General features: G+C 42.7%; 1 protein-coding gene across 1 annotated transcript; it reads right to left on the bottom strand.

Moving 5' to 3' along the window:
- Nucleotides 1-2,568: 2,568 nt before the first annotated feature.
- Nucleotides 2,569-9,862, bottom strand: LOC108929022 (UDP-glucuronosyltransferase-like). Its single transcript, XM_018743305.2, has 5 exons — nt 8,723-9,862; nt 6,891-7,022; nt 6,170-6,257; nt 3,944-4,163; nt 2,569-3,458 (listed from the first exon to the last, which is right to left on the bottom strand). The coding sequence occupies exons 1-5, from the start codon at nt 9,566-9,568 to the stop codon at nt 3,176-3,178; spliced, it is 1,569 nt and encodes a 522-aa protein (XP_018598821.2). The 5' UTR covers nt 9,569-9,862; the 3' UTR covers nt 2,569-3,175.
- Nucleotides 9,863-15,831: the final 5,969 nt, after the last annotated feature.

Below are 15,831 nucleotides of genomic sequence, written 5' to 3' on the forward strand. Positions count from 1 at the left end.
TTTGGAGAAAAGTACTGAATAAATGTAAAATATAAAAGTGGCATTTGTTTTCAAAACTATTATTTCAGAAGTATTGTTGTGAAGTTGCTCTGCATTACATACACTTGTAACTTATGTTACAAACATTCAAGTTACAAATCTTTGAAGATATGGACATTGCCCAGTTTATTTTAATTGTCTTTTCTTGGCATTCATGGTTTTTTCTTTTTTTAAAAAAAATTTTTCTATTGGAAAAACATGGACTGCATTTCTGCTTGCTGCCATTGGATGGCGACAAAATGCATCAAATAGAATAGAAATTCCAACGGAACTGTGGTGGGTGGGGGGTGTGCAGTGTCTTCTGAACTACAGCAGTGGTTTCCTTCAGCATGTTTTTAATTATTACTGTTATTTTGAAGACTTTTACAAAACATCCCCTAATGAAAAACTAGAGGTACTCGTATTAAACATTTTGACTGCACACTGAAAGCAACAAGATGTTGACAAACATGTTTACATGTTACTTGAGAAACATGTTGTGATGAAATCAGTCGCTTCCTTGAGCTCATTTTTATTCAAACATCACTGTTCTCCTTTGCTTCCTAATTTGCAGTAGCAATACAACACTGGCTTTTGTCTACATAAAGCAGAATGCAGCACACTGAATGGGAGGTAGTGGACATTGCATACTTTTTATTTTCAGTTATTTTAAAGCAGACAGCTTTAATGTTGCCTTGTGTTAATAAAATCAACTGATGTCCTGTTCACGGAGTTCCCTGCCTCAGGACTGGTGTTTTCGGGTGAGGGACACTGAGACCCTGCATTCGATGAGCTGTTGATGAAAGTACGGTACATTAATAAAATTGAGCTGTGCGATTTTTAATTCATTATAGCTTTATGTAATATTTTCAGGAGAAGCTAATAAACTGAGGGATAAAGCTCTATAATTAAGCTTTTATTAATTGTGATGCAGTAGGTGGACTTTGAAACACTTCCAGTTACAGACTTCTGGTCCCAAGTGTGTTTGTTAGCTAAGGTACAAGTGTATTTTGTTTCAAATCATTTATATTAAATGTCATTTTTAAAAAATTCTGCTCCTTTTTTTAATACTTAAGTAACCAGATCATAATTTTTTGCACATCAGAGTAATTTTAAACACAAATATAACAATACATTTCACATTTTTGGTGTTTTGTTTTCAAGTTTCAAGTTGTTTTTATTGTCATTCCTGTAGACAGCTTGTGGACAGTGGAACGAAATGTTGTTTCTTCGGAGACCATGGTGCAACACAGAACATAGCATAAGACAATAAATAATTTTGATTTAATAAAAATGTTAATTTTGTTGAACTGTAAAAGTATATTTTTGTAGTGATGTAGAAATTAAGGACGTTGACCTATAATCTGAAATATTGGCAGTTCAAGCCCCACTCTGATTCTTTTGAAGCAGCACCTTTGAGAAAACGTACTAAATCTTGGTTTCTCACATCAGAATGAACCTCTGCATACAGTACAGAAAGTATGTGAACCCCTTTTGTCCCTTAGTTTTATCATAAAATTATTTAACGAGAAGCAGTGTTTCTCATCTGACGTAATAGGTGTGTGATGACCAGTTCCACATGTTGCTTTAGGGGAAACCATGTGTGCATTACACACACACACACACACACACACACACACACAGAGGTGCATAAATAAGTGAACCCCAGGCTGCATTGGTTAAACCCAGTTGCTAAGTAGAATCATGTAAGTCATGAGCATTTTTATAAATATATTTTTAAGATTTTGATTTTATAACTTAATTTCAATATTTTAAGCAAGAATAATGACCATCCCTGTAGGGCTCACATACGTTTAAGCAGCACAGGACATACGGCAAACCGGAGCCTAACCCGGCAACACAGGGCGTAAGGCCGGAGGGGGAGGGGACACACCCGGGACGGGACGCCAGTCCATCGCAAGGCACCCCAAGCAGGACTGGAACCCCAGACCTGCCAGAGAACGGGACCTGGCCAAACCCACCGCACCCCCTAGGTGAGTTACACAATGAATTTATAATTAAATAATAATAAGGCTGTTCTTTCAAAAGTAACTTCCCACCTAAGTGGTACACTAGATTTAGCTACAGGTTTTCAAGTGTATAACTGTCCTCTGGATTCAGTCCACTTTTCTTCATCCTTAATTACAATATTAATTACTTGATTTGTACCCGGTATTTGGTGGTACTTTATATTGATGACAAATTTATATTTAGTGCAGTTCCCCGACATTAAATGTTAGGTACCAACAGATTATTGCATTGTAACCGATGCTTTAATTTTGCGCCGTCTATCAGTAGCTATTTTTGATTCATACACTTCGTATGGACAGTATTTATAGCTACTGTCTTGTCCCTTTGAACCATTATCTGCCATGAACCAGATGCAGCATCAATGAAATAGATACAAAAACAAACAGAAGCTGTGTGGCTATTATAGAATGTTGTGAAGGACATAGAAATGAGACTGCCTCAAGAAGTTAGTGATTTTATTTTATTTACAAAAAATTGATTGGGAAATTATTTGATTTGGTTAGGTTTTCCCCTGTGATAAGGCTAAAATAAAATTTAAAAAGTCTACATACTTTCTCATTATAGTGTTTTGAATAGAAACCTCAACAGAACTCTTAATGCCAGGGAAGGATTGCTGAATTTACAGGATTATTAATGGGGTTTAGCTCCCCAGGACCTGAGTTTATGTCCAATAAGGAACAAGAGGTGGGGTTGGTCAGTGCATTACAGTTCTTCAAAACACCGACAACAGCAATAAAAATCCAATATCCATTCATCCATCATTAATAACACTTGTACAGTGAAGAGTTCAGCTGGACAAAGCCTTTGATAGTCAAACAGATAATGCTTATTTTTGCTTAAACCCTGGCAGCAGTATTGGTTCTCCACCAAGCAGTTAATTTTTAGGTCCACGTAGCTCATGAATCTGTTTATGGTTGATTAACCCGTTTTTTTATTTCAGCTTATACTGTTTAATTTTTTTTAGATTTCAAAATTAAAACATATTTCTGACAGTGGGCTGTTGCAGTGCTATGAGATCCATTCAAACTGAGACCCATGGGTCACTCAGCCAGCCTCACTCTTTACTGTATATTAATTTTCACCGCAGCAAAAAGCATGCCTTTGTGTCACATAAATTTTTCTATGTTCACTCCTTCTTCTTCTTCTGAGTTTTCCTCCGGCAGCACTTCCGGAAGCAAAACGTGCAGCTTTTTACGGTCGCCGCAATAACGATCGCAACTACGGACAGGAGCAGGCCGATGACGTCCAGGGAGTGGTACTGGAACCAGTTGAGGTTGTGTGCGGCAGGCCTCAGGTGCTCGGCGCCTTTGTGTCGCATGACAAACTCTGTCCAGTGAACCGCTAGGTCCAGGGGTTCAATGGGCCGATCTTTGTGTATCGCCGATAGCTTCTGTATTTTCTCCTTATAACTGCAGAGACAAGAAATGGTCGGTGGTGAGTAAAACTTTGTGCAACGCAACATTTTTCCTCAAGAACCTGGTAATGATGGGTTTTTATTCACTGATTTTACACTGTTATACTGGTGATTGTGTTTAGAGTCGCTTCCTTCCAGTTGAAGGCCATGGGTTCAAATCCTATTTCTGCCGTAGCACTCTTGATCAAGGCACTTACCCCGAAGTGACACAGTACAAATTAATAAAAATGTAAAAACTTTAATCCATCTGCATACATCAGAAAATAGTTGTAAGTAGCTTAGTATACAAACCTATCACTGTAGGCCACCTTGGAGAAAAGCATCAGTGAAATGAATAATTAATTACAATATCTGTTATCTAATTACTTATTGTAATAACAGAAATCAGAATTGCTACTCAATTGCTGATTTTAATATGGATACCGGTTAGGTCTGCTATTTATTTTCTGAACCCTGTTTTGACGGAAGTTGACCTCTAACCTTGTGTCATTGATGACCTTGTTCAGGGCCCAGACTATTTGTTCTGAGGTGGTATCGTGGATTCTGAGGACCACGCCAACGCCCCGGACCTCCATATGGAGTATATTCTCTCCCTGGTCACCAAATAGTGGCATCAGCACCATGGGAACAGCGTTGCAGATGCCCTCGTAGAGCCCATGGGTGCCACCATGGGTCATGAAAGCTCTGGCCTTGGGGTGTCCTAGAGAGGAAAAGGAACACATGGGACAAGGGAGTGAAAACATTAAAAAAAATACTTTAATGAATAACTAAATCACAAGTAATGAAGATAAATCGTTCGTTTTATTGCCAGTTTGCAGTATATCTCAGCTATAAAAGAGGTCTGACAATTAGCACTTTAATGTCAAGAGTTCTGAAAGCAACCTGAGTTCCAGAGAGACTGACAAGTCGGTGCTGTATTTGCAGGTCATGAAAACTTCTTTTTTTTTCCGAAACTGCTTTTTTTTTTTCTCCCCCCAAACTATTTAATGTGTCAAAGGGAAGAGTCTTAAAAGAAATGACAGCATATGGCAAACGTGGACAAACTGTGTCAGCAAAGAGAAACAGCAGTCGCGGGTCTAAGCTCGCCGACAGGGATAGACTGACATTTCACGGGAGGGTTACTAAATGCCACAGAATTGAACCTCAAAAATTACCACAGTTACCAGTACCATTATCTGCACCACTGTGAGCAAGTCTCAGCAAAAACTGTACGTTGTGAGATTCACAAAGCTTGAATTTACGGCAGGACTGCCATTCGAAACTGCCTTTGCGCAAGGTCAATGCACAAAGACACATAACCCGGTGTATGGAGAACAAAACCTGAATCCCAGAGGAATGGGAAAAGGAATATAAGGATTATTTTTTCACCCCATTTCCTACATCTGGACAGGTTTCCATTTGGAGAAAGCCAAAGGCTGCCTTCAACCCATAATATCTGTTGCCAAATGATCCGTAATGGTACGGCAACCTTCTTGTTAAGTTTGATGACTGTTCTGCGTAGTCAAATAACAGCCAAGGAATTATAGATCATTTTACAGGACCAGGTGCAAACAGTGTTCCCACATAATATTCCCACATTTCCGTGGCTTTTTGTAGAAGAATGGAAGCTGTTTTGAAGGCAAAGGGTGACCTTACTTCTCCCTAGATCCTTGATATTGTTATATTGTTGGGTGTTTCCATTGTTTATTTTATATTTTATTTTCCATTTGTGTTCCCACCCATTCTGTATCCTTTATGTATTCATTTCAGCATATTCAGCTGTTTTAAAAGATCATTTCATTGTAATTTTACAGTAATACCTCGCTCTACGTCGTGAATTGGTTCCAAAGGGCGCGACTTAGGTCGATAAACGTCGGAAAACGAAATAACCCCTATAAACTCCTAATAAGCATTCCCCTTAAGTGTATACGCTTCAATTAATGCTAAAGTAAATGGGGGGAAAAAAAAAAAAAAAAAAAAAAAATGACAGGTAAATAAGACAATTTTTTAATATTTTTAAGCTTTTAATTGATTTTATAGATTACAATATTTTTTGTATGTATTTTAATGTTTATTTTTATTTGATTTTACACTTTTTTATTGTTTTTAATTGATTTTTAAGTTTTAACAATTTTTAGTATTTTTGGAATTTCTGAAGACAAATTGTATTTTTCCATATTAACAAAAAACCGACGCAAAGTCGAAATCGACGCAACACGAAACGACGGAGGGCGAAGTATTACTGTATTTCCAATTTTTTTACTGGACAGTTTGTCGTCCTTCGTAATTTATACACATTCCTGATTTCCTGTGTATAAGATAATCGCATAACCTTCAAAAACCGTTCAGCTAATGTCTGCATTTCAGAAATTGTTCTGGAACAGCTGGACAAAACTGGTCATTCAAAGTAATACTTGCGTGAAATATCTTTTGATGACTCTACAATCACAGTCTGATGTGCTTTATGATGTGTAGAACCCCCCCTTGCATGCACTGATTGTTGAGGTACAATCATGTAGAAGCAGAAGGACACTGCAGAGCCAAGGGGTGTTTTGCAAGATGACTCCGTTTCCAAGTTGTGTAACTGCACGCCACAGCAGTGTAAAGCTGTCCGCGCCTTCCTCCAAAATAGGCCTCTCAGCTGCCAAGGAATTTAGGACTTGCAGGATAATTCCACACCGCAGCCAAGAAAGGCTATCGTAGTAGTAGGCAAGAGAATAAACAAACCCAAGAGATCGTTCTGCGGCAGCCACTTCATCAGCTTCACGTTGTGGGGCACGTTGGCGGGTCGCGGTCCCGTGTGCCGCCACAGAACCTGGAATTTAAAAGCAACGACCGTGAAGGTGACGCCCGTGCGCTCGGACAAGAATCCCTCCAACAAAACCACTCAACAACAGAGGAGCTCTCCTCATTTCCTTCAAGACTAATGATGGCATGTCGTCCCCCGAGGGGTCATTATGCCCGGCGTAGACACAGCCCCATTGTTCTTCTCGGGGATAAAGTAAACAATGAAAGCTCCTTCAGAATTTGCCCCCTGAGTTTTGCTTTTTCAGCCCAATCTTCTTAGGTTTCCTGTAAGAGTTCACAAGGCGATCAAGGTCCTTAATAGGGGCCATATGTTTATTATGTATTCTTTTTTTACCAGCTTTTTATGTAGTTGTTTTCTCATACATGTTAGACAACAGTTTGTAATTTTTAGTCTATAAGACATCAAGAAAACCTGTGGATTGCAGTGATTGTTGTAGAAGCAATTGTAAACACTTTCAGAGCAATGCCTGAAGCAACCTGTTGTGCTTTCAGTCATTGATAGATGACTCTTTTGGACTGTTGCATGATCAAAGTTGTTTCCGTCATCAGGGGAGACCATGTGTTGGGATTTTTCTTCCTTGGATTTTACCGCTATGATGATTATGAAACTTGCATGCACACAAGCACGGGTTCTCCTTACTTTTTGAGGAATCCGGCGGAAGGCCTGCAAGAACTGCTGAGTCCTCTCTTCAGATATCTCGGACACGAGGGTGCCCAGGGTGAAGACCACGAAGCCATGTTCTCCAGACTCATCCACAAAGGTCTTCACCTCCTGGAGAAGCGAAACAGACAAAAGAGAGAACAGCCGTTACTGTGTCCTACGTGATAATGCTGGAGGGAGGGGGTCATATTCCTCCACTGTCCCAGGACAAGGGTTGCTTTTCCTGTGGATCCAGCCTGGGGGGGAGGGGGGGTGGTGGTGTTGTGATTCCCAGCAGGTCTACTCTAAGGATTCCAGGAATACCCTCTTCATATCTTGTTCTTAGATTCTTCTCTAGCATTTTGAAACACTTTCATCATTCCGGCATATGGCGGACAGCTTCGCAAGTGCAAGATCCTGCATCGGTGCTGAGGAACGTCCGAGTAAATGTTTCATAATTCATACTGGTTTGACGGTCATTGAGATAGTACTCAGTCTTTAAGGTTTTTCATAGGAGTCCCAGTAATTCCTACTGAGTACTGAGCTACAATTTTCACTGAATTGCAGATGACGCCAATGACAAGCCATCACTTGCATGACATCTGCATAATAAATTATATATCAAAGGATTATGTGTAACTACAATTACAGGAACTAAAGCAAGCGAACACATACTGTTTTATAAAGAAATAATATTAACAATGTACTTTATGGTGAGGAAGTGGGAGCTGGAAACGGAGGAGAGGAAAACAAATACTGCAGACTGCTGTGAAATGGGAGGAAAATAAAACTTTGGGTGGCCAGGGTCTTCTTGGCACGCAAAGGGACAGAGAAGACAGCTGACAATGCACGCCCGGTGCTGCGTGCCGAGCAGCCTGTACGTCCGATGGACAGCCAAGATAAACGGCGTGGGGTTTCCACACAGCCTCCATGGTGTGGAGATCAGATTTCCCTTCCCCCACCCCAACTCAATTCACCCCTGCTAGTGTGTCTGGGAAAACACTACCTGGCAGGAAACCCCCCGACTACCATCCGTTCTTCACCCTCGACTGCAGTTCATAGAAACAGTCTAAGTGCTCATCGAGTGACTGAAAACTGATTCTTGTAGGTGCAGCCCAATAACTTCAGAGGATCACAGAAAGGGGAGGAAAAAACCTGTTTTTGTTTCACTTTTAGGGGGTTGCGGTGGTGCAGGGGGTTGGACCGGGTCCTGCTCTCCGGTGGGTCTGGGGTTCGAATCCCGCTTGGGGTGCCTTGCGACGGACTGGCGTCCCGTCCTGGGTGTGTCCCCTCCCCCTTCAGCCTTGCGCCCTGTGTTGCCGGGTTAGGCTACGGATCCCCGTGACCCCGAATGGGGTGAGCGGTTCAGACAATGTGTGTGTCACTTTTAACTGACTTTTACTGAGAGAATGTATGAACTATGTAAATGTATGAAGAAAAACGCAAAGGACCTTCAATACCTTGCACATTTGTTGTTCTCTAAATCTTAATTTTAGTTTTTTACATTTTAGCTTTAATTCAGTTCCCTGTGTATTTTCTTTTTTAATTTAACTTAATTATATTCTCTTGTCATTTTTAAAATATATTTCTCTTTTAAATATATTGCCTTGTTTGCACAGTCTAACGAGTTGACTAGATTAACATTTCACTACAGGTTGTATGTGCGTATAACTGTGTATGTGACAAATAAAATCTTGAATCTTGAATCAAAGTAACATACTGACCTTCTGCATTTCCAGTACCACGCAGAGCATTATCACTGCGCATTAGTTACTGTACATGACCATTTTTCATGAGCTGATGCCCAGTGTTGTTTGGATAGAGAGACTCACCGCGGGCAGAGGGTTTATCTTGGCACAGTTGATGCCGCCGATGAGGACCATGTTGGGCATGAGCGGACGAGGATACTCGAAGGTGAAATCGTACCTCATCAGCCAGACGGCACCGTGACTGAGGACCTCCCCGTATGTGGTGTCCCGGCCCAGGTACCTGCTGGTAAGCTCATCGAAGCTGGCGTAGATCTTTGAGCACACGAAGTACTCCTGTATAGTGAAGAGAATGTTCTTCACACGCTGGGGGAAGTTCATGACATCTGTATTGCCAGAGAAGAAGCGCGGGATGTAGGAAGGGGGTGTGGGGCACTGGATGGCCTCGTATTCCAGCCCGCAGGGCAGCCCTCGCAAGAAGTACACCGGGGGGATGGCAAAGGTTTCGGCAATGAGAGGCCCGCAAGGCAGAAAAGGGTCCGTGAGCACGATGTCGAATCCCTCGCCTTGGAGCCGGTCCATGAGCGGGGTGTCGTAGAGCAATCCCTCGCAGCCCTTAATCTGCATGTTGCTGAAGTTGAGAAGATTCTGCACGTTAGAGAAGAAATCTTGGGCGTCCATTCTTTTGAAGGCATTCACACTGGCATCCAGTTCCTCAATGGTGTAGGGCACACGGAAGACCTCGTTGCGGTAATGGTCGGAGCCTCGTATTAAGAAACTCGTCTCCGGCAGCAGTACGACCGCATCGTGGCCCCGTCGGGAGAGCTCCTTTACCAGAATCTCCATGCTGAGCCAGTGGCTTCCATCCACAGGCATGACCAGGAGTTTGCCCCCCTGCGCCGGCCCCACGGTGCAGGCGCTCAGCCAGGAGAGCAGCCCCAGTGTGGACGCAGCCCAGCCCTTCCTATCCATGGAGCTCGGAGCGGTGGAGCAACACAGAGTAGGAGAACACCCACTGGAGATCTGGCGAAGAGTTTGGTGGAGCTGGGGCTCTACTCCCACTGTGAGTGCTGTGTGTGTGTGCGTGTGTGCGCGTGTGGGCGTGTGTGTCTGTCTGTTTCAGAATGTGTGTGAAAGTGCCTTTTATGCGTTGGTTTGTGCGTGAGCTTAGGGTTAACTTGACATGCCTGAGAACAAACTTCAGTGGAACTCCAGACACGGAGTCACGCAATCTGGACTTCAGAGTGTAGTATCTAGAGATGATGTTTACCATGCCAGACTGACTTTTTTCATCCAATCAGAGCTTCGGGATGCAGTGAAACTGATCAGCACTTCAGGCAATGACTAAACACAGAGATTTACTACGGAAGGCACTAAAGAAATAAAATGTGATGAATTAGTTTAGTTTACTTCTCACTTTTCTGTCCAAAGTAACAGGTTTTTGGTACTTTAAAGAAAATGTCCCAGTTAAATTCCAGTGAAAGTTTCAGGTCATGTAAGCAGTGCCTGCAAAAGTATATTAAGTGTTAAAATATACCTGAACTATTTTCAGTATCAAAATGCAGAGATTTTGCAGATAACTGAACAAAAGACTAAAAGGTGACTAAAAGCTCAGCTTACAGCTCAAAATATCGTCTTAACAGAAAATCACACGGTTCAAATCAGAGCTGCGTCATGACGGCGATGGCTGGGAGGGCCGTAGTTCACGGCTCTCTTGTACCAAGTCCCCTTTGACCTCTGGGAAGCGCTGGGATCCCCCCGGGCACGCCGAAACAAAACCAGAAACGTGCTGCGTGCTCCCTGCAGCCCTCCGCTCGTGCAAGCCACCGTGATCCGGCGGCGCGAGGATTGCCTCATGTTCCGTGCAACCGGCAGCCCACCTGCACCCCCACCCCCAGGCACAGGGGCAGCCTCAGTCGGTTCAAACACGGCGGTTGCGTGAGAAGGCAGCCTGCTTGGAAAAACAAACAGTCGCTCTTTCACGTGAGCTGCTGCCAGTGTCGGCTAATGTCGGAAAGAAAAGGAACAGCTGCCAGTTCAAAACAAAGGGGACTTTTGCTTGCACGACAGCAATAACAGGCCAGTTAGACTGATATGTCATTGAAATTAAATATCTTGTTTCTGTTTCGTAAATGTTTTGCCGCACCTGAACTTTGTCCCATAACAGCTCAGCAGTTTTTTTTTAATGTATAACTTGCCATATAAATCCCAATTAATCATTTATTGAACCATTATCTGTAAGTGCTTATCAACTGACACACACATATATTACAGTGGAGCATCACCAGTCTCAGCGGGTTTGTTGTGTGTGTGGTGGGTCTGGGGTTCGAGTCCTGCTGAGGACTGGCGTCTCATCCTGGGTGTGTCCCCTCCCCCTCCAGCCTTGCGCCCTGTGTTGCCGAGTTAGGCTCCAGTTCGCCGCGACCCCACTCGGGATAAGTGCTTTTAGCCACTCTGTGTGTGTGTGTGTGTGTGTGTGTGTGTGTGTGTGTGTGTGTGTGTGTGTGTGTGTGTGTGTGTGTGAGTGAGTGAGTGAGTGAGTGAGTCACCACTTCCCCTGAAACACGTTCAAGTGCAAACTCCACAGAGGCTGACACAGATCTGAAGCCACATTCAAACCCACAGATCGAGAACTTTGAGACAGCAGAACTACTTGCCATGCATGTAATTCCTTAACTTAATTCACTGTGGACAAAGAAGAGTGGATGGGAGTGTGGTATAGTGCCCCCTAGTGGGCAAACACGACTCTCCAGAAACCATCTTTGTTCAGTGCTCTGCACTGTAGACTTGTACCTTGTGTTACGGGGATCCCACTTAGGAATTTTTGAAAGTACGAAAATGTCCACGTTAATCAGTTTATTTTTAAAAGTACTTCCTTTGACCGATCTGTTTTCTAAAATTCAACTGTTGCAGAGTGAAAATGCCCTGCAGTTCTATTTTCCGCCGTTAGGTGGTAGCAAAGCTCGCTCAGAGGAACAGGAACTGAAGCTGGAGGAGGAAATACGGAGTTTTTCAAGTGTTTTTTTCCTTTTTACTATATCCAAAAATTGCTCAACAAATAAGCACAGGTACGTTTATATTTACAATATTTTGACTGAAACAATTCGTTCCCACCAGGAAGTCTTCCATTAGCTCACTGCGCTGTCAATATACGCCTGAGGCTGAGCTGCAACACAGTCACAGTGTCTCCTCGATCGAGGTTGTGGAGATGAAGATATAATTTAATTATTAGAAGTCTTATAACACATTTTAAAGTATTTTTAGCGTTATGTGATGTTTTAACGGAGGCGAATCCATACATAAATTGAAGGTTTAATTTGTATTATTAAGATTTTTAGGGTTACAATGTTGTGGATGGACTTACGAACAGTTCCGAGTTACGTACTTATGGATGCGTATCTAGCAGTGTAAGTCACCGCGGTGAATAAGGTGTGTGGGCTAGTAACATTACATAGAGTTCATTGGAAGTCGCTTTGGAGAAAAGCATCTGCTACAGAAATAAATGTAAATGTACGTACTTAGCCGATCGCTGCTGACTGAGGGTTACGGTTTGTGTTGCTTCCTAGTACCATAGTGGTTATAGCTTCCACTTTGGGCTCACAAGGTTGCACATTCAAATCCCATTTCCTGCTCCAGGGCTCTTGTGCAAGGTCTTAACTTAAAATAACCCAGTTGCATAAATGGGGAAATAATTGTAGATACACTGCAGCTACATCAACGTTGTAACTTTCTTTAGCGTAAAGCATCCGCTTATTTAGTAAATGCGATCGAAGAGCTGGTGTTTTCCTTTCTTGTTTGTGGACAAGAACTTGTGTAGTTGCCGGAAACGTAAACAATCTGATGATGTAGTTTGTGGTTTAAGAACAATATTACTAAACTTAGAATGTCATTTACTCTAATTTGCTATATATGTAGTTAATTTCAACCACATTCCTTGCGTTTAACTGTAATTCGAGAATTAAATGATTATAAGCTCAGATGCCTTGCATTTAAGAGTAAAAATTGTGAATTTTTTTTTACCAGTGTACATACTTTAAGTTCTGTCTTTAACAGGACATTATAGGCAGTATAACATCATAACAGTAAACATAACTGGGTTCTGTAAAGGCAACTCCCAGCAATACAGCTCTCATCCCCAGTTGTGACTCCTGCCTTGGCATCCCATAATCCACCATGAGGTAACACATGAATAAACACTAGGAACAACCAAATATAACATCACAATACCCATAAACTCAGTCAGCTATGTACAGACCTAGCACTCGGTGCCCCACAAGAACTTGCAGTTTTCCCCTTTCCCCTCAGCACTTTCGCAGTATGAATGGAAGAGTTGTGCCGTGTAACGCGTCACCGCGTGTGTGGCTACAGAATCAGTTTGACCACCCAGAGGGGTTTGGCTGTAAGCCTGGTCATTAGTCCTCAGCAAGGGTCCAGCCAAGGGGCAGACGCACAGAGATTCACTTTTCAGAACCTTAAGCACATTTTACTTTCTCTTATTTAATAGGTCCTTTGCACGAACAGCTGCACTGAACTGCTGCCAGTTACTTTAGAAATGTTAATTTTTGTGGCTTTAACGAAGAAATAAACAGGTATGAGTAATAAATGACTTGACCCCAGGGCAAAAGGAGCTTTGCATGATGGAAAACCATCAGTAAAAATAAACAGACAGGCAAAAGAAACATCTTTCCTGCTTTGCAGTTACTAATCATCTTCATACATGTTGCACAAAAATATTTACTATGTAAAATAATACTGTTAAAACAGTGGTATGGTGGCATAACCTGTAGCGCTGCTGTCTTACAACACCTGGGTGGTGCGAGAGGACGTGGGTTCAATCCCTGCTCGGTGTGTGTAGGCTTGCATGTTCTCCCTGTATCTGTGGGGGTTTCCTTTGGGCGCTCTGGTTTCCTCCCACAGTCCAAAGATGCTGTTCAGGTTCCCCCATAGTGTGTGAGTGACAGAAAGAGAGAGTGTGCTCCACTGATGTATGGATGAGTGACCCAGTGTAAGTAGTGTATCTAACATGTAAGTCACCGCGGTGAATAACGTGTGCGGTCTCATAACACTACATAGAGTTCACTGGAAGTCACTTTGGAGAAAAGTGTCTTCTAAATAAATAAATGTAAATGCAAAATGTAATGGTACTAACAGCACTGCATGGGAGACAACTTAAATGTATCATGCAATGCTGCAAACTGAGGCAGAGGCAACAACATCGCAGTGTACTAATATTCACCACATACTGTATAGAAGCAGAAGCGTAGAGGCCCAAGCCCTGAACCCTGTGGTATGCCGTATTTGACAGTGAGGAAGTGTCATCAACACATATGTAGAGGTGGTCCCCGATTTACGATGTTGAGCTGGCGATAGACGTTCGGTAGAAACCGTACTTCAAATTTTGAATTTAGATTTTTTTTCCCGGCAAGCGATACTCGGAGCGATACTCTCTTGCGATGCTGGGCAGCGGCAGCGATCGCCATCTCCCAGTGTGTCACGCAGAAGTGTGTATTATGTATATTAAATGCATTTTCGACTTACGATGGGTTTTGGGGAACGTAACCCCAACGTAAATCGGGGGTATCTAAGGCGTGTACTAAAATCTGTTTATAATGTAGGATGAACAACGTTTGTGGACTGTACCGGAAAGACCCAGGCACTTGGCTTGTGAAGAAGAGTACTACGGTACTGTCAAAGGCTGCAGTAAGAGCAAGGAGGATGACCGCTGTAAGAAAGCCTGCAGGAGGACATCGTCGGTAGCTCTGTTGCAGAACTGTGACGTGGTTGAAAACCGGAGAGAAATTTTTCACGCAAATCATTTGTGGATAAGTACAGGAGCAGTTAATGCGAGACGACCTCTTCGTGGATTTTAAGAGACAAAAAGGCAGATTAGAAATCGATCGCAAATTGCCGAGGGCACGGTGATTCAGGGTTCGTTTCTTGAGTAATGGTTTCGTAAATGCAGTTATGAATGAGTCAACAACCGTCTGTAAAACAGAAAGGTGTTAATAATACTGCATATACGTTTGATGACAGAGGTGTACGTTTTTCTTTTTTGCATTGAAAAAGTATTAGAAGTCATTGCTTCGATCCCCATGAATTTTTAATTGTTAGCATGGATATTGTCTGGAACAGACAAATCAGGGTAATTACATTAACGTGTATTTATTTAGCAGACGCTTTTCTCCGAAGCGACTTCCAGTGAACTCTATGTAGCGTTATGAGCCCCCACACCTTATTCACCGCGGTGACTTACACTGCTAGATACACTACTTACACTGGGTCACTCATCCATACATCAGTATCATTGTTAATTACCGTAATTACTGTTCTTATTAAACAATTTCTACTAATAGTTGGGTGAGTTGAAAAAAAGCTTTCCTGTAGCAGACTGAACAGTTGGTTCATGAATGATGATACACCTGAAATTTAGCTCTACTTGCACTTTAGGCTGCTGGTCCTAGTCAGTCCAAGAGAGACAGGGATGGCAGCAGATGCCTTAGTGGTTAAGGCTGCTGTGTTTGCGTGTGGAAGTGTGACCGATGCCGCGGTCAGTGTAGGGGTCCGGGTCGAAGCCTACGTTCCGAAGCCGGGTCGAGGTTTGAGCTGAGATCGTACGCTTTTCACACGGGGAAGAAGCTGAAAACCAGATGGTGGGGCTGAGCGAGGATCAAAACCAATGTCACCAAGCAGAAGCGGGAGCGACTGCTATCGTATCTAAGGCATGTGCTTCTAGAAGTGAGTGGCTGTGCTTCCTTTTATACCTCTCCTTCATTTCATGGATGTGTGCTGGCGTGGCCCGTGGGTGGGTCTGGGGTTCGAGCCCAGCTTGTGGTGCCTTGCGGTGGACTGGCGTCCCATCCTGGGTGTGTCCCCTGTGCCCTGTGTTGATGGTTAAGGCTCTGGCTCACTGTGCCCCCATTGGGACAAATGGTTCTTGACATTGGTGGGTTGGTTGAACTTACTGTGCTCTTTGTTTTCCATGCCTATCATATTTAAATTATGCACTTTTAGACGGATGCAACCCTGACCAGGACAAGTGATAGGAAGTAAGCGTGTGAGTAATTTCCCGCAATTCAGCGTAACAAATAACAATTAAGTCTAACAGGCTATGCGAATATTGCACATTTTTGTCATTAAGACCGCAATATCAGTAAATGTTATGTTGCATTTTAGTTTATGTGTTACTAAGAGTGTTTATTGTGAATTCTGCAACAAATTCTGTATGTATATAAAGG

Source organism: Scleropages formosus, chromosome 14, assembly GCF_900964775.1.
Source record: "Scleropages formosus chromosome 14, fSclFor1.1, whole genome shotgun sequence".
NCBI lineage: Eukaryota > Metazoa > Chordata > Actinopteri > Osteoglossiformes > Osteoglossidae > Scleropages > Scleropages formosus.